This window comes from Anolis carolinensis, chromosome 3, assembly GCF_035594765.1.
Source record: "Anolis carolinensis isolate JA03-04 chromosome 3, rAnoCar3.1.pri, whole genome shotgun sequence".
NCBI lineage: Eukaryota > Metazoa > Chordata > Lepidosauria > Squamata > Dactyloidae > Anolis > Anolis carolinensis.
Window position 1 is genome coordinate 284,881,662 of NC_085843.1, and position 27,207 is coordinate 284,908,868.

The window sequence follows — 27,207 nt, forward strand, 5'->3', positions numbered from 1 at the left end:
ACATTGTCCTCCTTTTGCAGGGAGTTAAAAACCTGGATGTTTCAGTTTGTTTTTATTTACAGTAGAGTCTCACTTATTCAAGCCTCGCTTATCCAAGCTTCTGGATAATCCAAGCCATTTTTGTAGTCAATGTTTTCAATATATCGTGATATTTTGGTGCTAAATTCGTAAATACAGTAATTACAACATGATATTACTGCGTATTGAACTACTTTTTCTGTCAAATTTGTTGTATAACATGATGTTTTGGTGCTTAATTTGTGAAATCATAACCTAATTTGATGTTTAATAGGCTTTTCCTTAATCCCTCCTTATTATCCAAGATATTCGCTTATCCAAGCTTCTGCCGGCCCATTTAGCTTGGATAAGTGAGACTCTACTGTATTTATTTTACGGTATTTATATTCTGCCCTTCTTTCTCACCCCAAAGGGGACTCAGGGCAAATAACAATACACATATACATAAACATTCAGTGCCATTAGACATACGACATATTTAAACAGACACAGAGGCAATTTAACATTTTCCAGCTTCTGGCTTCATGATGGTATACTCGATTCCAGCCAAAGGGGGAGCTGCTGCTTCATCATCCACTTGTGACACCAAGTCCTTGATGGAGTACTTCCTCATTATTCCACATGCTGCTTGGAAGGTTTTATGGTGTCATAAATTAGGTAAATTAGCCTCCCCGCATAAAGCGGTACCTAAATTTCCTACTCGACAGATGTAACTGTCTTTCAAGCTGCATAGGTCAACAGCGAGCTAGACTATTAATGATCAGGAGCTCACTCCAGCCCGGGCTAGCTTTGTACTCATGACCTCTTGGTCAGTAGTGATTTATTGCAGCTGGCTACTAACCAGCTGCGCCATAGCCCGGTATTTGAGAATGCCTAGACCCTAGTTATAAAGGCCTAGTCTTTAGGTTCCCTAATATCATTTGACTCTCTGCACTTCATCCAATACCCAGCCCTATGACACGCTATTTGCACCATACCATGCCTAGCCCTTTTATAGCCTGGTCACACCAATTGTATTGCTGGCAATTGGGTAATTGAATATTGTTTTGATTGAGTTGTATGCTGCTGTTTTATATTCTAATGGTTTATTTAATTGTGTTTTATCTGGAATGGTTATATTTTATTTGTTATTATTTTAATTCTGTTTTTGCTTTGATTGATTGCTTGTATTTGTATTAGTGTTTTGTGGGCATTTTGCCCCTTATGTAAGCCACCTCGAGTCCCTTCAGGGAGATGTCGGTGGGATATAAGAATACTATTGGCACAAAGACATAGTATGACACAGCAAACGGGATATATATGCTGGATTTCGTATCACAAAATCAGAAGTCGAACACTGCCCAAGCGTTTAGGACTGTGTGATGTATTTTCGGATGATGCGTGCAGATCCCAGTAGGGTGGCCTTTTGCAGTTGGCAGATTGTAATTTTGTCTGTGTTTATTGTTTCCAAATGCTGGCTGAGATCTCTTGGCATGGCACCCAGTGTGCCGATCACCACCGGGACCACCTGTGCTGGTTTATAACAGTTTAATTTTTCCTGTTGTTTTTTGTCAATGCGACTGTCACCTGGTATGGCGACATCGATAATTCAAACCTTTTTCTTTTCCACAACTGTGATGTCTGGTGTGTTGTGTTCCAAAACTTTGTCAGTCTGGATCCCACAGTATTTTTGTGTGTTCATCTTCCACTACCTTTGCAGGTTTGTGATCCCACCAGTTCTTTACTGCTGGGAGGTGGTACTTGTGACACAAATTATAATTAATCATTTGGGCCACATACATAGTTGTGCCTCTGTTTGTAGTCTGTCTGTGCGATTTTCTTACAGCAGCTGAGGATATGATCCATGGTTTTGTCGGTTTCCTTGCACAGTCTACATTTTGGGTCATCAGCTGATTTTTCAATCTTGGCCTTAATTGCATTTGTTCTGATGGCTTGCTCCTGGGCTGCAAGGATCAGGCCTTCTGTCTCCTTCCTTCTTCAGGGTCCCATTCGTGAGCCACAGCCAGGTCTTCTCCTTGTCAGCTTTTCCTTCAATTTTGTCAAGGAACTTTCCATGCAATGTTTTGTTGTGCCAGCTGTCAGCTCTAGTTTGTAGTGTGGCTTTCTTGTACTGGTGTTTTGTCTGCTCTGCTTTGAGGAGTTTCTGATTTTTGACTTCAATGAAAGCAGGTTCTTCACTTTGCTTGACATCTTCTGCCAGGGCATATTCTTCTTCTTTGACTGCTTGTTTTACTTGTAAGAGTCCTCTGCCCCCTGATCTTCTAGGCAGATATAGCCAGTCAACATCACTGCGAGGGTGCAGGGAATGATGAATGGTCATGAATTTTCTTGTTTTTCTGTCCAAATTGTCCATTTCCACTTGTGTCCAGTTTATGATGCCAGCAGTATATCTTATGACAGGTATGGCCCAGGTGTTTATGGCCTTGATGGTGTTGCCTCCATTGAGCTTGCTTTTGAGAATTTTTCTGACCCTTTGTGTGTATTCTTTGCTGACCACAGTCTTCACATGTTCATGCTTGATACTGTCCAGCTGTAATATGCCCAGATATTTATAGGCCTCTGGCTGGTGACACTTTATTGTTTGGCCATTAGGCATATTGATGCCCTCACTTTCAATGATTTTTCCCTTCTTCAATGCCACTGTCGAACATTATTATTATTATTATTATTATTATTATTATTATTATTATTATTATTATCTCCAGCACTATGTGTGTGTTTTATAGCTTTGGATAGCATAGAGAAGGATTAACACCCTTGTGGTGTTTGTTTTTCTGTTTGTGCCTCTAGTCATTTCAGCTCATTTTCTGTCCCTTTGAGACATGGGTTTTGGAAATTTTAGCTTGTGGAAAAAAGGATTGTTAACAGCATACATTACACCAGGCATGGTAGGCTGTTAGGAATTGTTGGATTTGAAGTCCAAAACACCTGGAGGGCCAAAGTTTGCTCATGCCTGCATAACACAATACAATTTAAACAGAGCGAATGCATTAAAACATAAAAATTACAAAGGAATTAAATCTTTTGTGTCATGGAACAAGAAATATTAAAATTACAAAACTTGTAGTATAATTTGCCCTCTGCATTTGCAGGAGTTATGGCACAGGGCCCATGCAAAACTGGGGGAAATGCAAATAAAACTAGTTATTTGCTCATTTCTAAGAATGTTTAGGTCCTCATGTTCAACTCTATGAATTAATGCAGTGTGACGTCCCTTTAGCTGCCAGTACTCAATGATATGGAAGCATTGGAGCTGTAGTTTTGCAAGGCATTTAGCCTTCTCAGCCTAAGATTGCTGGTGCCTTAATAAACTACAACTCCTGATTAATTACAACATTCACACTGGTCTCCAATAGACAAAAGTCCTTTCTCCCACCCTGGACCTCCCTTGCTTAGTTTTCCAATATACCCCACAACCTCTGAGGTTGCCTGCCATAGATGTGGGTGAAACATCAGGAGAGGATGCTTCTGGAATATGGCCATACAGCCCGGAAAATGCACAACAACCCACTACAACTCCTGTGATCCCATAGCATTAAGCCATGGCAGTTAAAGTGGATCCAAGCTGCATTAATTCTACAATGAAGATACAGTAGAGTCTCTCTTATCCAACATAAACGGGCCGGCAGAACGTTGGATAAGCAAATATGTTGGATAATAAGGAGAGATTAAGGAAAAGCCTATTAAACATCAAATTAGGTTATGATTTTACAAATTAAGCACCAAAACAACAACAAATTTGACAGAAAAAGTAGTTCAATACGCAGTAATGCTATGTAGTAATTATATACGAATTTAGCACCAAAATATCACGATGTATTGAAAACATTGACTACAAAAATGCGCTGGATAATCCTGAACGTTGGATAAGCGAGTGTTGGATAAGTGACACTCTACTGTACATTAAGTAAATGGGTTCCTGGTTACACACCAAAGTAATAGATACCCACAAATGCAGCAATATGCTTTAGTAATGTTCAGTCAACAGGTATACAATATAAACTCATATAGAATGAAATACAATATGTTCCGAATTCACAATTGTTCATATGAATGTACTATTGTACTATTGTAAGTATCTATGTCAAATTTATAATGACATTTATGTGGATATGTTATATGCTTATGTTAATTCATTATAATTTTCCCAGATTAATTCACTTGAAGAAGACCTAGTCGAAACCGGTCGTGATCTACTATGATCTATTTGCTCTTCAGCTCAACTAACTGATTGAATAAGTGAAAAATTATATATAGAACAAACATTGTTGAGCTAGATATTCATTTTTGATGGATATTGTTTATACAATTGTGAATTCAGAACATATTGTATTTCATTCTCTATGAGTTTATATTGTATACCTGTTGACTGAACATTACTAAAGCATATTGCTGTATTTGTGTGTATCTATTACTTTGGTGTGTAACCAGGAACCCATTTACTTAATGTACAGTAGAGTGTCACTTATCCAACACTCGCTTATCCAACGTTCAGGATTATCCAGCGCATTTTTGTAGTCAATGTTTTCAATACATCGTGATATTTTGGTGCTAAATTCGTATATAATTACTACATAGCATTACTGCGTATTGAACTACTTTTTCTGTCAAATTTGTTGTTGTTTTGGTGCTTAATTTGTAAAATCATAACCTAATTTGATGTTTAATAGGCTTTTCCTTAATCTCTGAATCCAGGAACTCTACTGCCTTCCTTCTCCTAGTTTGCATATCCACATTTCTTTCCAGAAAACCCTTCTTTTAATGCCTCTGCTATAATATTTGGCTCTTTGACAGAAACCGCTTTGTACTTCCTTACCAAGATATTGATTTCCCTCCCTTTCTCAACTTCAGAAGCCGTCTTTCCCTTTCTTCCTTTCAAAGAAACTGTCTTCTAATGAGGCCTTATCCCTCCTCCAAAGGCAAAGGTGAGCCAAGCTTTCTGCTTTGCCGGGCCAGCCTCTTCTTCATCCCAAATGGTCCAGCAAGCAGAGCCAGGCTCTCCTCCTCTCCGCAGTTTGATCTCTGTCCCTCCGACCACCTTCCTGGCAAATTGCAATTTGCAAATGCACTTGTAAATTTTGACAAGGGAGGGAAATTAACCTGGCTTAACCCCTGGTTTTAAGAGTTCTCCCGGGAATCCAGAGCACTGACCCAACCTTGGCGTTTTATGCAAGCGTAGCAAATATAATTTAATCCTATGGCTTTAATGTCTGGGGGAAAGCGTTCAAATCAGATGGAAGGAAAAGAAAGGGAAAGAATGGGTTGCTGTGACTTTTTCAGGCTGTATGGCCATGTTCCAGTAGCTTTCTCTCCTGACGTTTCTCCTGCATCTGTGGCAGGAATCCTCGGAGGTTTGTTCAGAGGTCTGTTTGAAATGGGGCAAGTGGGGTGTGTGTGTGTATGTGTATGTATGTGTGTGTGTGTGTGTGTGTGTGTGTGTGTATATATATATATATATATATATATATAGCTATATACAGTAGAGTCTCACTTATCCAACACTCGCTTATCCAACATTCTGGATTACCCAACGCATTTTTGTAGTCAATGTTTTCAATACATCATAATATTTTGGTGCTAAATTCGTAAATACAGTAATTACTACATAGCATTATTGCGTATTGAACTACTTTTTCTGTCAAATTTGTTGTATAACATGATGTTTTGGTGCTTAATTTGTAAAATCATAACCTAATTTGATGTTTAATAGGTGTTTCCTAAATCCCTCCTTATTATCCAACATATTTGCTTATCCAACGTTCTGTCGGCCCGTTTATGTTGGATAAGTGAGAATCTACTGTATATAAAAGGGTAATGAAATTTCGGCCTAGGACAAAACAACAAAACTACACATCCCAGAAACACTAAACTTGGCAGCACAACCCCTCACCCATGCCTCTATGTTCATACAACAAAAAGCTCCAGCTACTCCAGAAAATGGCCAGGCTTTGAGACGGCGAGGCTATTCACTGCTATTCCACCTGGCCAATAAAGGATTCCCATAAGCCACAGCAACACGTGGCTGGGCAAAGCTAGGATAGATAGATAGATAGATAGATAGATAGATAGATAGATAGATAGATAGATAGATATTATATACACATACACATGTGGAATAATGTCCAGGATGGAAGAAAGAAGCCTTGTCTGTTTAAAGCAGTTAGCCAGCTTGCTTAGCATTGAGTAGACAAGCAGTTGCAAAGCCTGGCTGTTGCTTCCTGGAGGCATCCTTTGTTTGGGACGTGTCAACTGACACTTGACACTTGACGTGTGGACAACTTCAACAGAGAGGCGGAAACCATGAAAATGAACAAAATCTGGCTACCAGTATTAAAAAACTCAAAAATCAGAACAGTAAATAAGAAGCAACACTCTGAAAACAGGGGAGTTCCATACATGGGAACCAGGGGCAGCTAACGAATCTGAACAAAGGATGCCCCCAGGCAGGAAGAAGCCAGGTGATGAAGCTATTCAATGCTAATTAAGGTGATTAACTACAACATTCACACTGGCCTCCAACTGACTGCAATAAATGTAATAGTAGCAACAATAATAGAGAAAAATAATAAATGTAATAATACAAATAATAATAGAGAAAAATAATAAATGTACCCTATATTCTCAAGTATAAGCTGACCCAAATATAAACCAACCAGGACCCTCACCCGAGGGCTGAAAAAAGGACTGAAAAACTAGGCCTATACTCGAGTATATACAGTAACTGTATTAGATGTATCTATCTATAGATGTTTCTCCTCGTGATATTTTGTATCCCATTAACTTCAACCAATAGTATAAAAAAGAGAATGCCGTGTTTTATCTCAGACCCAGGTGAAAGCAACCTTTCTTGATTTCCCCTTCTTTTCACAGGGCTCTGGGATGCCCAGCGGGGTCTCCACCCCTCCAATGTCCACCCCGGTCACTGGGCACAAGCGCATGGTCATCCCAAACCAGCCTCCTCTGACGGCCACCAAGAAATCGGCCTCCAAGCCTGGCTCGCAGCCTTCTCCCATTCCGGTGACGCCCATCGGCACCCTGAAACCTCAGCCCATCCCGGCGCCGTACACAACCGCCTCGACCCCGACCCGCCCGGCGTTCAACGTCCAAGTGAAGTCGGCTCAGCCCACCCCCCATTTCCAACCGCCGGCCACCCAGTACAGCGGAGTGCCCCCCAGTCATGTGCCTCAGCCGTCTTATTCCATGGGAACCCCATCCCGGGGGCTCGATTATGGTTATGTGCCCCAACCAGAACCGAGTTACGCCTATGCCCCGCCACAGCCTCGCTTCCAAGAACCGGCTTATCCTGGGGGTCCCGGTTACGGAGGGAGGAACGGTGCTGAGCCTGTTGCAGTGCCTCAAAGCTCCTGGAAGCCAGAACCAGCCTATGTGCCTCCTGGTTCCGCTGGCCAGCATCCCGTTGGGCAGTACCCATCGTCCACAGCCAAGAAGAACTACAGCGCTGAGCCTGCCCCAGGGCTCCAACGTCCCCAGTTGCAACCAAAGGTAAGAAGCAAATTACATGTCTTATATGCAGGAAGCAGGTGGAAGCTTTCAGGCCCGGTCCATCTTGAGAGCTTTCTTTGCTGTGATTCCATAGGAGTGTGTGCTTCTTGATTTTAGTGGTAGCAAAGCAGGCAAAGTCATCGTAAAGCAAGAGGTGTTGCAATACTCGCTGAAAGACACTGTGCATCATGGAGATAGATAGCAGTGCATTAAACGTCAGTCCACTTTTCTACCGTACATGGAATCATAGAGTTGAAAGAGACCCCCAAAGGCCATCTAGTCCAACCCCTTTCTTGTTGGAAATAGCAACCTTCTACAAGCCTCCTATACTAGTTATTTGTTATGTCTATCGTTGTGATTGCTTACTATATTGCATGCATATATTGGCAGTTTTCCCCTTAACTCTTATGGTATATAGCAGTGCATTAAATGTGAGTTCACTTTTATACCGTACATGGAATCATAGTGTTGAAAGAGACCCCCAAAGGCCATCTAGTCCAACCCCTTTCTTGTTGGAAATAGCAACCTTCTACAAGCCTCCTATAATAGTTATTTGTTATGTCTATCATTGTGATTGCTTACTATAGTGCATGTATATATTGGTATGCAGTTTTCCCCTTAACTCTTATGTTGCTTGTATTCTTATAAGGGACTAGCTTTGCCCGGCCACGCATTGCTGTGGCTTATGGGAATCATTTGTTGGCCAGGTGGAATAGCAGTGAATAGCCTTGCAGCCTCAAAGCCTGGCCGTTTTCTTCATAGGGCATCCATACTAGGTCAGTTTGAATGGGATGGAGTAGCCTTGTGGCTTCAAAGCCTGGGGATTTTTCACTCAGGAGAAATCTTGATTGGTCAGGTTGAATAGCCTTGCTGCTTGCAAACCTGGCCGCTTTCTACCTTGCATAATCCTTGGTTGGCCAGTTTGAATAACAGTTAATAGTCTCGGTGTGGCAGGTATGAATGATGCAGTTAGGCACCTTGATTAGCATTTAATGGCCTTGCAGCTTCAAAGCCTGGCTGCTTCCTGCCTGGGCAAATCCTTTGTTGGGAGGTGTTAGCTAGCCCTGATTGGTTCTTTTCTGGAATTCCCAATTTCCCTGCTTTCAGAGTGTTGCTCGTTATTTACTCTCCTGGTTTTAGAGATTATATTGTTCTGTATTACTATACCACAGTAATTATTACATATTATATTTATAATCTTATATTATCTGCTTAGAAGTGGATTATATGAGGCCCCTCCTACACAGCTGTATAAAATCCACGCTGAACTGGATTATGTGGCAGTGTGAACCCTAGATAATCCAGTTCAAAGGAGATACTGTGGATTATCCTGCCTTGGCATTCTGGTTAAAATAGCTGTGGGAAGGGCCTTGTGTCTACACTGCGGCGGAGGGGGAAAAGGAAAGGGCCTGAGGCTGTTAGGAATAATGGGAGTTGGAGTACAAAACACCTGGAAGGCTCAAGTTTACCCATGCGTGGTCAACACTGATCATACAATTGCAATCCAGACTCCATTATTTGACCGCATAGATCCAGCCTGAATTTGGAGAGAAGTTTTGCAAGAGGATTAACTGCTCGAAGGGATGATAGAGGGACAAATATACCTTTTGGGAACAAAACTACTGACAGCCTTGGTCTCACTGTTTTATTTAAGAAGTCGGACAACTCGGCAGGGAAGGCAGGCGTGAGAATGTTATTTCTATCCCGGCAAACATCATCGTTTCCGACGCTCTCCTTGCCTTTCTGACAAGTGGGGAATTTCCATGTTCGCCTTTGCATGTCAAAAACACTCGCGGCTGTCCCCAGCTCACCCCCGGAGCCTTTTGGTGATGTGCAAATCTAGAATTTCCATTCCCTCCGTGGCATCCTGAAACGGCCTGGCGCGTTGCCCTGATGCCACCTGAAATGCCTCCTGCCCGCACAAAGCCTATAAATAGTGGAAGGGAAGGATGCATCCCTTCTGCAGGAGTGTGAGTTCTTGCAGAACCAAGGCTCAGACCGCTCGCTTGCACAAATCCCACAAAATTGTATGGTCACTGCAGTGTAGCTGCAGTGTATGTTGTGTGTAGCTCCCCATTATGGAATGAGACAACCAAAGTACTCTTTGGGAGAGTTTGTTTAAATACCCTGTTTTCCCTAAAATAAGACATCCCCAGAAAATAAGACCTAGTAGAGGTTTGGCTGAATTGCTAAATATAAGGCCTCCCCCAAAAGTAAGACCTAGCAAAGGTTTTGTTTGGAAGCATGCCCAGCGCCTGCCAAACAGAACACCAGAGCATGCAAGATTGGTCAATGTACATACCATAGAGTGTTGTACATGGAAATAATGGTAGTAACAAGAAATTCTTGATAGGATTCACAGTTTGTCTGGTTATGCTGGTTTGTGATGACAACTATTGTACAGTACATAATAAATGTTCGTTTTTTTGTTCAACAATACATGTGAATTCTTCTTCATGGAAAAATAAGACATCCCCTGAAAATAAGACATAGAGCATCTTTGGGAGCAAAAATTAATATAAGGCACTGTCTTATTTTCGGGGAAACACGGTAATTTACCCCAATACAAAGAAACATAGTTACAAGAGAGTAATAGAATATACAAGCATGCAATCCTTTATCAGTTCTGTTTCCATTTTGTTAGGGATTCCTCTTCTTCAGAAGAAGAAGGGGAGCAGGAAAGTGTTTATGAATTTGAGAGTGAGCTGGAATCTGAGGAGGAGATTTTGCAAGTACTGTAGAGTCTCACTTATCCAAAATTCTGGATTATCCAATGCATTTTTGTAGTCACTGTTTTCAATACATCGTGATGTTTTGGTGCTAAATTCATAAATACAGTAATTACTACGTAGCATTACTGCGTATTGAACTACTTTTTCTGTCAAATTTGTTGTTAAACATGATGTTTTTGTGCGTAATTTGTAAAATCATAACCTAATTTGATGTTTAATAGGCTTCTCCTTAATCTCTCCTTATTGTCCAACATATCCGCTTATCCAACATTCTGCCGGCCCGTTTATGTTGGATAAGTGAGACTCTACTATACCCACATTTCAGAAGAGGCGAAAGGAAACAGAGCAGAGACATCAGGTAGAATAGCTGCCAGAAATGCTGCTGAGTAATTGAGAACTGCCTTATCAGCTGTGAGGGGACTCAGGGCTATAAAGCAGAAGCAGGTGCAGACAGCTCTTGCTGGTAACAAACTGACTCTAATGACTTCGCTCCCCATGTGCCTGCTCCGAGTCTGCATCTGGATTTATTACTGTTTCTTTGTCTGAAGTAAGACTGCTATTTGATTTGAGACTATATCAGTGACTAAGAACTGCATTTGCCCTAAGACTTCCTTGCTTCCTTTTGCATTATTCCACTGAGTGTTTCTCATTCTGTATCAGCCATGTCCTGAGGTTCTAGGTTCTAGCCTGTCACTTTTGGACTCACACTTGTTGAAGTGTTCCTGTGAGTATCTATGTAGATCTTAGAAAACTATTTCTTGATTTAAGGCATTGGCATGCTGGCTGATATCCAAACAGAGGATGGACAGGAGATGTCACTGCCTTGGTCCTTTCATTATTGACTGCTACTTCCTAGCAGATGTCAGGTGGTAAAATACTGGCTAAATAGTATAATTTCTCGAGTGGTGTGAATGTTGCAATTGCCCAACTTGATTAGCATTGAATAGACTTGCAGCTTCAAAGCCTGGCTGCTTCCTGCCTGAGGGAATCCTTTATTGGGAGGTGTTAACTGGTCCTGATTGTTTTACAAAGTTATTAAATGCTAATCAAGGGGGGCAATTGCAACAGCCACACTTGCCTCAGGCAGAGAGGAACTCTTTCTCCTACCCTGAACATTCCACAAATATATCAACCCCACTTGTCTAGTTTCCAACAGACCACAACCTCTTAAGATGCTTGCCATAGATGTGGGTGAAACGTTAGGAGAGAATGCTTCTGGAACATGGCCATACAGCCTGGAAAACACACAACAACCTATGTTTTGTATGCTTTAAGCCTCTTTAAAATTGTTTTAAATGGCTTTTCTGCACTGACCTTACTCACCCTGAAATCTTTTGATAGAGAGTATTGAGAAATATTTTAATAAGTCAGTAAATATAATAATTTCCATCGCTGGCCAAAGCTTTTAGCTCGCCAAACAGAGTTTTCCAGCCTGGCAGGTCTGTTCTGCATCAAATTATTATTGGTCTGTAAAAACTTCCAATTTTGTGGATCCAATTTTTTTTTTTGAGAAAGCAAAGAACAAGTGGGAGGAAAAGGCCATTTTAATATTGAACAGCTTGCATAACGGCTCCTCAATAGGGAGACATATTTATCCAATGGGTCCCATTAGGATTTATTATTATTATTATTTGCATGGGAGAGATGCAAGCAATGGTTTGTTTTTAGACTTGAGCACTGGAAGGCTGATTACCGGCCTTTGCAGAGCCTCCCTGCTTTCATTTCCCGGCCAATACCTGCCGAAGTCTGCAATTAAAGGCTTGATGGAATAACGGGGCAGAGAAAACATAGTGATGTCTTGTCCGCCGATGGCTTGTATCTATAAAATTATACCGGAGCACAAAAGGCGAAGCGCCCGCCTCGGCGCACGGATGCGTCCTTTTTGACCGGCCGAGGAGGCTGCTGGCGGTCTTTTTTTGGCAGCGGAACACTTTGTACTTTGGAGATAATTGACTCTGTAGAATATCATGTTGTTTATTCCAAAGCAGGTCACGCAGAAGGGAGACGCTTGTCGCCTCTACTCTTTCGCCTTATCTTTGGAGCTGGTGCAAATCCATGCGCTGGTTCGTGTGCCCAGGTCGGGCTCCGTATATACAGTGTTTCAAATCCCATGTGTGGTTTAATTTCCCGTTGATGTGGCTTCCCGGAGAGGTGACCCTTCTGCCCAACCGATTGACAGCGGAAGGAAGGGAGGGATGGAAGGACAGAAAGGCCAATTTAGCATTATGGAGACATCCACACTGTAGAATGAATGTAGTTGGACATCACATTGCCATGGCTCAATGCTGTGCAATCCTGGGAGTTGTAGTTTCCCAAGATCTTCACAACATTGTCTTCGGGTGCATCTACACTGCTGCATTAATGCAGTTTGATGTCACTTGAATGCCATGGCTCAATGCTATGGAATTTTGGAAGTTGTAGTTTCCCAAGGTCTTCAGAACATTGACATTGGGGCACCTACACTGCTGAATTAATGCAGTGTGATGTCGATTGAATGCCATGGCTCAATGCTATGGAATCTTGGAAGTTGTAGTTTCCCAAGGTCTTCATAACATTGTCATCGGGTGAATCTACACTGCTGTATTAATGCAGTTTGATGTCACCTGACCTGCCATGGCTCAATGCTATGGGATCTTGGGAGTTGCAGTTTTCCAAGGTCTTCAGAACATTGACATTGGGGCACCTACACTACTGAATTAATGCAGTTTGATGTCACTTGAATGCCATGGCTCAATGCTATGGGATCTTGGGAGTTGTAGTTTCCCAAGGTCTTCAGAACATTGTCATTGGGTGCATCTACACTGCTAAATTAATGCAGTTTGACGTCACCTGAGCTGCCATGGCTCAATGCTATGGAATCCTGGGAGATATAGTTTTCATTGAGGGCATCTACATTGCTGAATCAATGCAGTTTGACACCACTTGAACTGCCATGGCTCAATGCTATGGAATCTTGGAAGTTGTAGTTTCCCAAGGTCTTCATAACATTGTCATCGGGTGAATCTACACTGCTGTATTAATGCAGTTTGATGTCACCTGACCTGCCATGGCTCAATGCTATGAGATCTTGGGAGTTGTAGTTTCCCAAGGTCTTCATAACATTGGCATCGGGTGCATCTACACTGCTGAGTAAATGCAGTTTGACGTCACCTGACCTTCCATGGCTCAATGCTATGGAATCCTGGGAAATATAGTTTTCATTGGGGGCATCTACATTGCTGAATCAATGCAGTTTGACAGCACTTGAACTGCCATGGCTCAATGCAATGCTATGGAATTGTAGGAGCACTAAAACTATGATTTCAAAACATCCCACCCTAAACTACAAATCCCAAGTTTCTATAGAATATTCCCATGAAAGTTTCATATTGCACAAATATAATATTGTTTCCCCACTTTCATTGCAACAGGCCCGGGCTGTGGCGCAGGCTGGAAAGCAAGCCAGCTGCAACCAGCTGCAATGAATCACTCTGACCAGGAGGTCATGAGTTCGAGGCCCGCTCGGAGCCTATGTTTGTCTTGTCTTTGTTCTATGTTAAAAGGCATTGAATGTTTGCCTATATGTGTAATGTGATCCGCCCTGAGTCCCCTTTGGGGTGAGAAGGGCGGAATATAAATACTGTAAATAAATAAACAGTTGCATCCTATTAAATAATGTGTGGCTCAGGGTGCCACAACAACAACAAGAAGAACATTTTTGTATTTGTTACCTACCTCTTTTCACGGCACAAGGTGGGACATAACGGAGTTAAAATACATAGAATACATATATTGAGAATTAGATTTGAACAAATAATAAATTGAAAATTCACAGTTTAGAGCTCTCCAGCTGCAAATGTGAAACTATAAATCCCAGTGTTGCTTTGGCAATGCAATAGGAAATGGCTTGCAATAATGGTAAAAGGGTTCCCCATCCTATTTGTTTTGCCCTGTTTTAATGCCCGGTCAAGCCGCCCTTTGGCTTCCTGGAAAGGCCTCATTGGAGCAAAGGAGTACGTAAATGTTTTGAAACAGGAACCCAAATATTTCGGAGGCTGTTGACTCTCCGGAGCGGTCTCTTCCTCCCTGCCCTTCGGCCTCCGGGAGCAACGACGGCTCCCCTAAAATTGTTTATTTCTCCTTTTAGACTTTGAACGGTGACTCAGTTTTGCCTTGGAAAGATGATTGCCGTGATACGTGTGTGTACGTGTGTGCACGTGTGTTTTCTCTCTTTCTCTTATGCTTAGTGTCAGAGGAATGGCCGCTTGCAAGCAGAGGTGCTTGTAAAAAAATAGTCGTCACGGCGCTCTAAAAATACAATATTTGCTTTCACCTTTTAGCTGTCAACAAGTCCTGCTCCGTCCTGTCCCTGGCACGCAACACGCAGGCACACAAATAGCAAGTGGGAGTAAGTGGCCACGGATTTGTGGGGTCCAAGGCACGCACCTCCCGGGAAAGGTCTTGAAATATTATCTCCTTGGGACTCCTTCTCCGCCAACCTGGATGCTTCCTCGGCACATCCTTCATTGGTCCTGTTTCTCGCAAGCTAAAAGTAGCCAATTGGAAGTAGCATATCCGTAGAGAAGTCTTATCCAGTATTTCTTTATCTTTACTCCTCCCGATGCCCAAAAGTCCCCATCAGCATGACCAAAGTACAAGGCCACTTATAGGATGCATGCAAAAAGGATCTTGGGGTTACCGTTGAGCATGAGACAGCACTGTGATTCTGCAGCAATGACACAATGGCACAAATACACAATAATAATAATAATAATAATAATAATAATAATAATAATAATAATAATAATACAGTGTTCTATCAGCATACAGTGTTCTATCCAGCATATCTATCTTGTTTGCTGTGCCATACAACGTCGTTGTGTTGATAATAATAATACAGTGTATATATATATATATGTGTGTGTGTGTGTGTGTGTGTGTGTGTGTATATATATATACACTAGCTGTGCCCAGCCACGTGTTGCTGTGGCGAAGTATGATGGTATGGGAAATAAAGTATTGAGGAATTGGTGGTAGTTAAGGTAAAGAGTAAAGGTTTTCCCCTGACATTAAGTCCATTATAAATGGTTTATATAGCTGTGTGGAGGGGCTTTGAGTCTACACTGCCATATAATCCAGTTGAAATAAGATAATCTGTGGAAGAGGCCTAAGTGAGGCCTAACTCTGCCTTTCCCTGGGCTGAGTGGGTTGCCTGGAGACCAAGTGGGCGGAGCTTAGCCTTCTAACTGGCAGCAATTGGATGAAACAATTATTCCTCTCCCTCTAATTAGGACTTTATTTTTCTTTTCTTTTTGTTGTATGAACGTAGAGGCATGGATGAGGGGCTGTGCTGCCAAGTTAAGTGTTTCTGGGATGCGTAGTTTTGTTGTTTTGTCCTAGGCTGAAATTTCATTACCCTTATATATATATAGATATAGATATATATATAAATGTAGTGCATTTTATTATGGAGTAAACAACAAAACCACTGAACCAAATCACACCAAATTTGGCCACCAAAGACATAGTCATCCAAAATATGTCTTTCAAACAAAACAAAAAAACTAGACAAATTAATTCCAAATTAGAGGAAGAGGAAAAACTGTTTTTTCCCCTTGCTTCCAGTTAGAAGGGTAGGCTCCGCCCACTTCATCTCCTAGCAACCCCCTCAGCCAAGGGACAGCCAGGGTTCAGTTAGACCTCTTCCACACTACCTATAAAATACAGATGATCTGATTTAAATTGGATTATATGGCAGTGTAGACTCAAGACCCTATCACATCCCTATATAACCCAGAATGCCAAGGCAGGAAAATCCACAGTATCTGCTTTGAACTGGATTAACTTGAGTCCACACTGCCATATAATCCAGTTCAGTGTGGATTTTATACAGCTGTGTAGAAGGGGCCTCATATATTCCACTTCTAAGCAGATAATATAAGATTATAAATATAATCTCTAAAATTACAGTGGTATAATAATACAGAACAATATAATCTCTAAAATCAGGAAAGTAAATAAAAAGCAACACTCTGAAAAAAGGGGAATTCCAGAAAGGAAACAACCAGGGCCAGCTAACACCTCCCAACAAAGGATTCCCCAGGCAGGAAGCTGCCAGGTTTTGAAGGTGCAAGGCCATTAAATGCTAATCAAGGTGACTAATTGCAGCATTCATACCTGCTGCACTGAGACTATTCATTGCTATTCAACCTGGCCAACCAAGGATTCCACAAGGTAGAAAGTGTCCAGGCTTACAAGCAGCAAGGCTATTCAGTGCTGTTCAACCTGGCCAACCAAGATTTCCCCTAGATAGAAAACGCAGATTTTGAAGCCATGAGGCTACTCCGTCCCATTCAACCTGGCCAAGGAAGGATGTCCCTATGTAGAAAGTCGCCAGGCTTTGAAGCAGCGAGGCTATTCAGTGCAATTCTAGCAGCCCAAAAAACCATTCACCTAGAATGCAAGTATCTAACCTTCCAAGCAGCAAGACTATTCCATTGCATTCCAGCTCACCAAACAAGGATTTGCATAAGAAGAAAACAGCCAGGCTTTGAGGCTGCAAGGCTATTCACTGCTATTCCACCTGGCCAACAAATGATTCCCATAAGCCACAGCAATGCGTGGTTGGGCACAGCTAGTACAATAATAGTTTCCAAGCTGGGAAAAGTAATAGTACCACTATATTCTGTAATAAAGTCAAATTTGGAGTGTTTTAAAGAAACAAGTTGGAAAGGGTTCAGAGAAGAGCAAGAAGGATCATTAATGGGATGGAGAAGTTGAAGGAGCTGCGCATTGAGCCATAGCAGTAAAAGTGGTATCAAACCGCATTCATCCCACAGTGTAGATGCACCCTGAGATAGTGAAACCTTTGCTTTGGTGCACAAACTTTCGTTTAGTGCACCAAATTATTAAAAACATTGTGCAAATTTACTTGCAGGGCATGTTTATTAGGTGTATATGAAGCATCAGGGCCCTCTCTCCAAGCTATATCTTATTATTTAGATGGAAATAGTCAGGCTATGTGTATAAGGTGTATGCAAAATGTCAGCGAATTTCATGTTTAGACTTGGATTCCATCTCCAAGACATTGCACCATATATAGGCAAGATTTCCAAAATCCAAAATATGGAACACTTCTTTTGCCAAGCATTTTGGATAAGGGAGACTCGACCTATAAATGTGGAGCCTTCCCAGCTGTGTGGATCTGGATCTTTTTAAGACCACATCTGGATTCTGGTCAGCTTGTTGGATAGCAGCTGATATTGCTTGCTTTCCAGCTCAGTGCTTGCAAATGTTCCAAAATCTGTCCAAACCCTCAATCCAAAATGCTTCTGGTCCCAAGCATTTTGCATAAGGGATACCCAAACCTGCACAGGTATTATTTATTTAACAGAAGTCAACATGCAGTTAGAGGTTAATCCGAACTAGCTGTACTAACCCTTTCCATATCTCCCCGTAATCCTTGTTGATCCCAACTGTCCTAACTAATCCCAGTCTCTCCCCTGACTAACTCTTAATTCCTAATTATTTGGCTGAGATCCTTCATCAGGCTTTCAAAGTATATATTTACCCTCATGGAGTTGCTCAGTGATGGCAGCTAGACTTATAAACGCATAGAGTTGGAAGAGGCTCCAAAGGCCATCTAATCCAACCCCTTTCTGCTATGCAGGAAGACACAGCCAAAGCCCTCCCAACAGATGGCCATCCAGTCTCTGCTTATAGATCTCAGGAGAAGGTTTACTGTTTGGAAGCTAGGACTCCTACAATCTATATCTCTGCATTTTATTTTTGCTGCATTAATGTAGTCCCTTACATTTCTCTCTGTTGAAATTCAGTGTGGCAGCTTTGCTAGTTTTTAACGTCTGAGAGGCCCTTGGTGAATATTGTTATTGTTATTGTCAATAATAATAATAATAATAATAATAATAATAATAATAATAATAATAATAATAATAATAATAAAGAAAACATTGCATGGAAAGTTCCTTGACAAAATTGAAGGAAAAGCTGATCAGGAGAAGACCTGACTCTGGCTCACAAATGGGACCCTGAAGAAGGAGACAAAAGGCCTGATCCTTGCAGCCCAGGAGCAAGACATCAGAACAAATGCAATCAAGGCCAAGATCGAAAAATCAGCTGATGACCCAAAATGCAGACTCTGCAAGGAAACCGACGAAACCATGGATCATATCCTCAGCTGCTGTAAGAAAATCACATAGACAGACTACAAACAGAGGCACAACGATGTGGCCCAAATGATCCATTGGAACTTATGCCTCAAGTACCACCTCCCAGCAGTAAAGAACTGGTAGGATCACAAACCTGCAAAAGTATTGGAAAATGAACATGCAAAGATACTGTGGGACTTCCGAATCCAGACTGACAAAGTTCTGGAACACAACACACCAGACATCACGGTTGTGGAAAAGAAAAAGGTTTGGATCATTGATGTCGCCATCCCAGGTGACAGTCGCATTGACGAAAAACAACAGGAAAAACTCAGCCGCTATCAGGACCTCAAGATTGAACTTCAAAGACTCTGGCAGAAACCAGTGCAGTGGTCCCGGTGGTGATGGTCACACTGGCTGCCGTGCCAAAAGATCTCAACCGGCATTTGGAAACAATAGACATTGACAAAATCACGATCTGCCAACTTCAAAAGGCCACCCTACTGGGATCTGCACGCATCATCCAAAAATACATCACACAGTCCTAGACACTTGGGAAGTGTTCGACTTGTGGTTTTGTGATACGAAATCCAGCATATCCATCTTGTTTTCTGTGTCTTAATAATAATAATAATTTATCATCATCATCATCATCATCATCATTATGTTTATTTATACCCCACTTTTTCTTGAAACTATGGTGGTTTTAATTAAAAATGTACACATATAAACATAAAACAGAATTAAACATTGAAATGTTTAAAATGCATCTTTGGAAGCAATAAAGCCATAATTGTTGCACCCTAGGCCTGGAGACCCCTATGATCACAACACCACCAAAGAGTCCAGAGTATAAGCAAACAGTTTATTGTAAAAACATGTAAAATATATGAAAAATCAGGAATAAGGAAAGAAGATATATACACCAGGAAAGGGTTAGCAATCGGTGATAACCAGGCAGTAATCCAAATGTTTCATGCAAATCCTAAAGTAATATAGTCAGGGAATAGCCAGAAAAATCACAGGTCTAGTACAAATCCACAAGCAAAGGTATACTTGGAAAAACTTGAGCAAGGATATAAGAACAAGAGCGTAAAAAGCTTCCAAGAAACTTGAATGTAAAACCAAGGCTTGACTTGAAACGAGAACCAGAGAACTTAGTCCTAGCTTCTCCCTTGAACTCTACGTTGCCTGAACGGACTCTTAGGAAAACAACTTGCCAATTAATAGACAGCCATGAAGTCATTTTGTTTCCCATAAATTCTCTCAACTTTTCCACATAGACAAACTGACCATAGCTGTCTATTTTCAGCTCTAATCTGTAAACGAAGGCTTTTGTTGACCTTCCCTGCTACAGATGTTGAACCTTGGGAACCTTCCATACTACTTAATTCTTCACCCAACTTCTTATCTAATGTTGCGGTTTCTGGCTTCTCTGGCTCACCCTGGAGTCCTGTACTTTCTGAGACAGGTTTTCCCCAGAGAGACTTCTCTGACTTTAATTTTCATCACTTTGTGACCCGGGAAACCTGATAGGAAATCCCAAAATTCTCTCTAAACCATCAATGAACCCATTAGCCTCAGGTTCAGGCTATATAACAGCAACAACAACAACAACAATGCCATTAAACAAATCTACTCAGTGACATACAACACAGACTCCCTGATTTTTATAGAATGTGATGGAAGCTCTATTCATAATAACATTGAAAGACAGGGAACTGTTTCTCTTGGCTAATCTCCCTCATCTTTTCTGCTGGAGTCCAATAATAATTCATTATAATGAATGAAAAGGTGTTGATTTTTTCAAGACCTGCATCCCGTCTGTCTATTCTTGGTTGTGGGATCCAGCCGCTGCGATTAAGAATCGCTTAGGGGAAGAGATGTCCAAAGCCACAGAACAACAGCACCAAAAAATAGTTAACCTTTTGGAAACCTGCTTCTGAGCTTTGTTTGTTTCCCATTTTTATCTCCTCCTCCTCCTCCTCCTCTTCTTCTTCTTCCTTTTTGCCTCCTAGCTTAGGTGCCTTTCTCCTTCTAATCCACCTTTAATGCTTGCAAATCGAGGATTACAGTTAATTAAGCGGCATGGGATGCTTTCCGTGGCACTTTGGGGCGTCGAGAAAGAACAGAGATGTTCTTGCTATTTCAGGAGCAGGTCAGGAACAGGCCGGACAAAGACCTTGGCAAGAGGAACGGAGGGATGGCCACAGAAAGAGAGGAAAACGTGCCCGCTCCCATTCATGCAAGCCTCATGGGACTTGCGTGGCCAAGCAAAATCAGACCAAGGTCAAGGTGGCAAAAGGCATTCATAAATGAGAATGCACCAGCTAGAGTTTTGCAAACCATAGTTTCCAAATTGATCTCAACCACATTGACAACTTGGGCTACAGCTCCTATCAGCCTACATTACGCAGGAGTTGATAGGATCACTTCTCTATAAGTTTTTAAGCAGAGGCTGGATGGACATCAGTCAGGAGGGCTTGGATTGTGTATTCCTGCTTGGCACAAGGTGGTTGGACTAGATAGCCTTCTGAGTTTTATTCTATTCTGTGGAGGATCTCAGCTTTGAATGCACGGAAGTCGTAATATCCTTCTATTCTGCTTTGATCAGACATCATATAGAGACACACTTGTGTCCAGTTCTGGCATCATAATTCATACAATAATAGAGTTGAAAGTGACCATATGGACCATCTAGTCCAACCCCTGACAGATAGCCATCCAGCCTCAGCTTAAAAGCCTCCAAGGAAGGAGCTTCCACCAGACTCTGAGGCAGAGAGTTCCACTGCTGAACAGCTCTTCTTATGGTCAGGAAGTTCTTCCTAATGTTCAATGGAATCTTCTTTCCTATAATTTGAACCAATGGCTCCACTGAGTCCTAGTCTCCAGGGCAGCAGAAAACAAGAAGGTTGTGGACAAGAGTTAATGGGTCCAAAGAATGGCAATCAAAAAGGACAAAGGTCTTGAAAGCATGAGTCCTTCTGAGAAGCGGCTGAAGAGCTGAGTATATTTACCCTGGGGAATTTCAACAGCGAGATATGTATGGTACTACATTTTGCCATGAAAATAATAAATTGCAGAGATATAGGATTGGTGACACCTCTGGAAAACAGTCCATGGGATCTAGGAGTCTTTAGAGACCTCAAGCTGAATATGAGTCAACAGAGTGATGCGGCAGCTAAAAAAGGACAATGCGATCTTAGGCTGCGTCAATTGGAGGATAGTGTCAAGATCAAGGAAAGTCATGATCCCTCTCTCTTCTGTTTTAGTTAGACCTCGACTGGAATAATAACCTTGTGTCCATTTCTGGGCAAAGCAATTCAAGAAGGAGATGGACAAGATGGAACAGAGAAGGGCAACCAAAACAGTAAAACAGTAAACCCAGAATCCCTCTTTTAAGTGGCTTAAGCTGGGTGTGTTTAGCTTGGAGAAGAGAAAGTTGAGAGAAGGGGACACAATAAGCATGTTTAAGTCTTTGAACAGGTGACATATTGAAGACGGGGCAAGCTTTGCTTTCTCTGCTCCAGAGACAAGGACACAGTGGAGCAATGGATTCAAACTGCAGGACAAAAGGATTCCACTTAAACATTCAGAAGACCTTATGGAAATAGTAGTTTAAGAGTGGGATATGTGACTTTCTGGGAGTTTGGTGGAGTCACCTTCTCTGGAGGGTTTCAAACAGAGGCTGGATGGCCATCTGTCAAGAGTACTTTGATTGCATCTTCTTGCCTGACTAAAGGGGTTGGGCTGGATGGCCCTTGGGGATCTCTTCTAACTTTATGGTTCTACTAGCTGTGCCCGGCAACGTGTTGCTGTGGCATAGTCTGGTGGTTAGGATCCCTGTGGTCAGGAAGTAGCCTGGCTTTGAAGCTGCAAGGCTGTTCAGTGCCATTCAAGGTGGTCAATGGAGGATCCCCCTAGGTAGGAAGCAGCCAGGTAAGTGAGGTTTACATACCTGTGGAATAATGTCCAGGGTGGGAGAAAGAACTCTTGTCTGATGGAGGCAAGTATGAATGCTGCAATTGGTCACCTTGATTAGCATTTAATGACCTTTCTCCTTCTAATCCACCTTTAATGCTTGCAAATCGAGGATTACAGTTAATTAAGCGGCATGGGATGCTTTCCTTGGCACTTTGGGGCGTCGAGAAAGAACAGCTTCAAAGCCTAGCTGCTTCCTCCCTGGGGGAATCTTTTGTTGGGAGGTGTTAGCTGGCTCTGGTTGTCTCCTTTCTGGAATTCCACTGTTTTCAGAGTGTTGCTCTTTATTTACTGTCCTGATTTTAGAGATTATATTTTTCGGTTTTATTAACCACAGTAATTTTAGAGATTATATTTATAATCTTATATTATCTGCTTAGAACTGGATTATATGAGGCCCTTTCTACACAATTATATAAAATCCACACTGAAGTGGATTATATGGCAGTGTGGACTCAAGATAATCCAGTTCAGAGCAGATACTGTGGATTATCTGCCTTGGCATTCTGGGCTATATAGTTGTGTGTGGAAGGGCCTGGAGTTTACACTGCCATATAATCCAGTTCAAATCAGACAATCTGTATTTTATAGGCAGTGTAGAAGAGGCCTGAGTGAAGAGGCCCTGGATGCCATTCTGGCTGAGTAGGCTGATAGGAGATGAAGTGGGTGGAGCCTACCCTTCTAACTGGCAGCTAGGGAAAAAACAGTTCTTTCTCTTCCTCTAATTTGGACTTTTTCCAGGTTTTTTTTTTGAAAGACATATTTTGGATGACTATGTCTTTTGTGGACAAATTTGGTGTCATTTGGTTTAGTGGTTTTGTTGTTTACTCCATAATAAAATGCACATTACATTTATATATATATATGGATGGATTTATGATTCCATCAAAAGGCATAATATTCGCACTCTGTTCTGCTTGAGTCAGGCCTCCCCTGGAGCAACACTGTGCCCAGTTCTAGGCAAACCATTCCAATTCAAGAAGGCTCTTGATTGTGTCTTCCTGCCTAGCAGAAGAGAGTTAGGCTGGAAGGCCCTTGGGAATGATCTCTTCCAACTTTATTGGTTCTATGGATCTATGATTCCATCAAAATACATAATACTCCCACTCTGTTCTGCTTTAGTCAGACCTCACCTGTTGCTTATATTTATTTCTTTTATTATTTTATTTACAGTATTTATATTCCGCCCTTCTCAGCCCGAAGGGGACTCAGGGCAGATTACAATGAACACATATATGGCAAACATTCAATGCTAACAGACAAACAACATACATTAGACAGACTCAGAGGCATTTCTAACATTTTTCCAGCTTCACGATTCCGGCCACAGGGGGAGCTGTTGCTTCACCGTCCAGTAGTGGCTGTACTTCCTCATTCCTTTCCTCATGTTTTGCTGGCAGTTTTATGGTGTTGTAAATTAGCCTCCCGCATAAAGCGTCCCTAAATTTCCCTAATTGACAGATGCAACTGTCTTTCGGGGCTGCATAGGTCAACAGCAAGCCGGGGCTATTAATGGTCAGAGGCTTAACCTGACCCGGGCTTCGAACTCATGACCTCTCGGTCTGTAGTGATTTATAGCAGCTGGTTACTAGCCAGCTGCGCCACAGCCCGGCCCCTGTTTACATTCAAGAAGGCTCTTGACTGTGCCTCCCTGCCTGGCAGAAGGGGGTTAGACTGGATGGCCTCTGGGGTCCCGCCACAACCCATAATTCTATGAGCCTGGTTTAAAAGCTTTCGGACCTTTTTCAAGCCACAGCGCTGCAGGAGACAGACCAGATGTGACGCGGCAGTCGAATTGTGTCGGATTCTGTTAAAGCGAAGGAGGCTATTACTCGACGGGGTCGGACAGCAAGGAATTACAATAAATAAGTGTGCTAATTTGAAAAGCCCCTCGGCGCAGTTTGAGCGCCGGGTCCCTCGAGGGGCCTGTCTGGTTCTCTCGGAGAAGCTCTCCATCTCTTCCGGTGCCGTGTGCTCCGCTAATAAAGATTCGCCCAGCGTCAGGAAGGATGCCTCTCCTTTTAATGAACTTCCAAATGGACTCGGAGGCAAGAGATCCCTTGATGCTCCATTGCTTGGTCCTGTAGTTTGGACTACAATCCGGATGATGCCAAGGCAGGTTGCTCTTTTGGCCCAGTTTCATAAAGAGCATCTTTTTTGAGCTGGAAACCAAAGCGATTAAATTATTCCCCAGGAACTAAATAGCAGGTCCTTTTCTCCCTATTTCCTGTAATTGGCATCTTAGTCTCCTGGGTGCCGGCGCAGAAGGAAAACAAATAATTTACTGGAGGAAATTAAAGCTTGGGACATAAGCGGGAAGAGAAGTGGTTTTATATATAATCTCATGCGGAAAGCAATTCTGGACTTGTTCCCTTTTGCATCCATGTACGAAGGAGAAAAGTAACTTTTCTGAGCTGTAGTTGGGAAATGGATGCAATGCCAGCTACGATGGAAGTGTTGTTGTTATGGAAAGAAATTTTAGAAAATGGTTGGAAAATGCGTTCATCGTGTCTCAGGAAACTTGAGAAGGGTTTCAGTTTGGAAATTGTTCTGTGCAAAATTTGCATGATTTTTTAGTTTTTTTTTAATTCAGAAAAAAACTATATTTACAGAAATCTTTTAAAGAGAACTTGCATAGAACATATGCGGGATAGTGGTTTGAGTGCTGAACTCAGGGTGCAGTTGAATGGTGGAGTTAATGCAGTTTAACACCACTTTAATTTCCATGGCTCAATGCTACGGAGTCCTGGGAGATGTAGTTTATGCTTTGAATGACATTTTCCTGCTTCTTGGCAGAATGGGGTTGGACTGGATGGCCTGTGGGGTCTCTTCCAACTCTATCATTCTGTGATTCTATGAACACCTTGAGCCTTCTCTGCCAAATATTGCTGGTGGCTCGCCAAACTACAATTCTCAGGATTCCATAGCATTGAGCCACAGCAGTGAAAGTGTTCTGAAACTACATTAATTCTACAGTGTAGATTTAAACTGCAAGTCACCTCTGGTGTGAGAGAATTGTCCATCTGCAAGGATGTTGCCCAGGGGACGTTGCCCAGATGTTCTGATATTTTTACCATCTTTGTGGGAGGTTTCTCTCATGTGACCACATGAGGAGCTGGAGCTGACAGAGGGAGCTCGTCCATGCTCTCCCCGGATTCGAACCGGCAACCTTAAGTTCAGCAACCCAACCTTCATGTCAGCAGTCCTGCCGGCACAAGGGTTTAACCCACTGCACCACCGGGGTCTCCTTGCAGTGCAGATATCACATAGCAACCTTCCTCTGCACAGCTACCAAGAAGCTAAGCATATTACTAATCTATATATATATAAAAGAGTGATGGCATCAGGGCAGCGGACAAAACAACAAAACTACAGGCCCCCCCAACCTCGAAATTTGACAACACAACCCATCATTCACGGCTCTAGGTTGATACAACAAAAAGAAAAGAAAAATAAAGTCCTAATTACAGGGAGAGGAATAATAGTTTTTATCCAATTGCTGCCAGTTTGAAGGCTAAGTTCCACCCACTTGGTCTCCTAGCAACCTACTCAGCCCAGGGGACAGGCACAGTTAGGCCTCACTTAGGCCTCTTCCACAGATTATCAGATTTTAACTGGATTATATGGCGGTGTAGACTCAAGGCCCTTCCACATCTATATAACCCATTGAGAATCTTATATTATCTGCTTTGAACTGGATTATCTTGACTCCACACTGCCATATAATCCACTTCAGTGTGCATACTAAACATAAAGACAACCATACAACAGACATTCAATACCACCACAACCTCAACAATTTCTCACCAACACCACCAGACAAGCCACAGCAACGCGTGGCCGGGCACAGCTAGTAATATATAATAGTAATGATAATAATATTGCTAATAATATTGCAGTAAAGTTGTATAGTGCAATATAATAATATATAATGCTTATATTGTGCTATGCTAATAATATAATATATTGTATGTACATATAACTTGTAAGCCGCCCTGAGTCCCATTCGGGGTGAGACGGATAGGATACAAATGTCGCAAATATATAAATAAATAAATAAATAAATAAATAAATAACATTAGCCACCTCTTGTGCCTTTAAGAGCTCTGCAAGGAGAGGATTTGAAATTTTGACTTTTTTTTTTTTTTGGAGGGCACTGTGTCCCTTTTGCATTTGCCCTTCCTGTTCTGACCTTGCACTCTTTAAATTAATCTATAAATAAACCCCAAGCAAAAACTGTCTATTAGGTATGTGGACTGAAAGGACACATGCAGCCCTTTTTGCCGCTGAGCTGGAAGAGCAAAGAGTTCTTTGCTGCTTGTCATCAGTTTGCAAAAAAGTGTTGGACTTAAGGGTTTTTGTGTGTTTTCCGGGCAGTATGGCCATGTTCCAGAAGCATTCTCTCCTGACGTTTCACCCACATCTATGGCAGGCATCCTCAGAGGTTGTGAGGATGCCTGCCATAGATGTGGGTGAAACGTCAGGAGAGAATGCTTCTGGAACAATTAATACTTTATTTTTCTGTATTTCTAATTGGCCATACAGCTCGGAAAACACAACAACCCTGTGATTCCGCCCATGAAAGCCTTCAACAACATGTTGGACTTACCGTATATACTCGAATATAAGCCGACCCGAATATAAGTCAAGGCATCTAATTTTACCACCAAAAAAAAAATGGGAAATCATTGACTCAAGTATAAGCCGAGGGTGGGAAATTTCAGAAATAAAAATAGATACCAAAAAATTACATTAATTGAGGCATCAATAGGTTAAATGTTTTTGAATATTTTCATCAAGCTCTAATTTAAGATAAGACTGTCCAA

At 41.9% G+C, this 27,207-nt stretch overlaps 1 protein-coding gene across 3 annotated transcripts in view; it reads left to right on the plus strand.

Annotated features, from left to right (window-relative positions):
- lpp (LIM domain containing preferred translocation partner in lipoma) overlaps positions 1-27,207 on the plus strand; it is a 420,779-nt gene that overhangs the window by 291,944 nt on the left and 101,628 nt on the right. For all 3 annotated transcript variants that reach the window (XM_062976935.1, XM_062976933.1, XM_062976934.1), the window contains one exon: positions 6,889-7,521. In XM_062976935.1, coding sequence (XP_062833005.1) covers positions 6,889-7,521 — 633 coding nt within the window. The remainder of the gene's footprint in view (positions 1-6,888; positions 7,522-27,207) is intronic.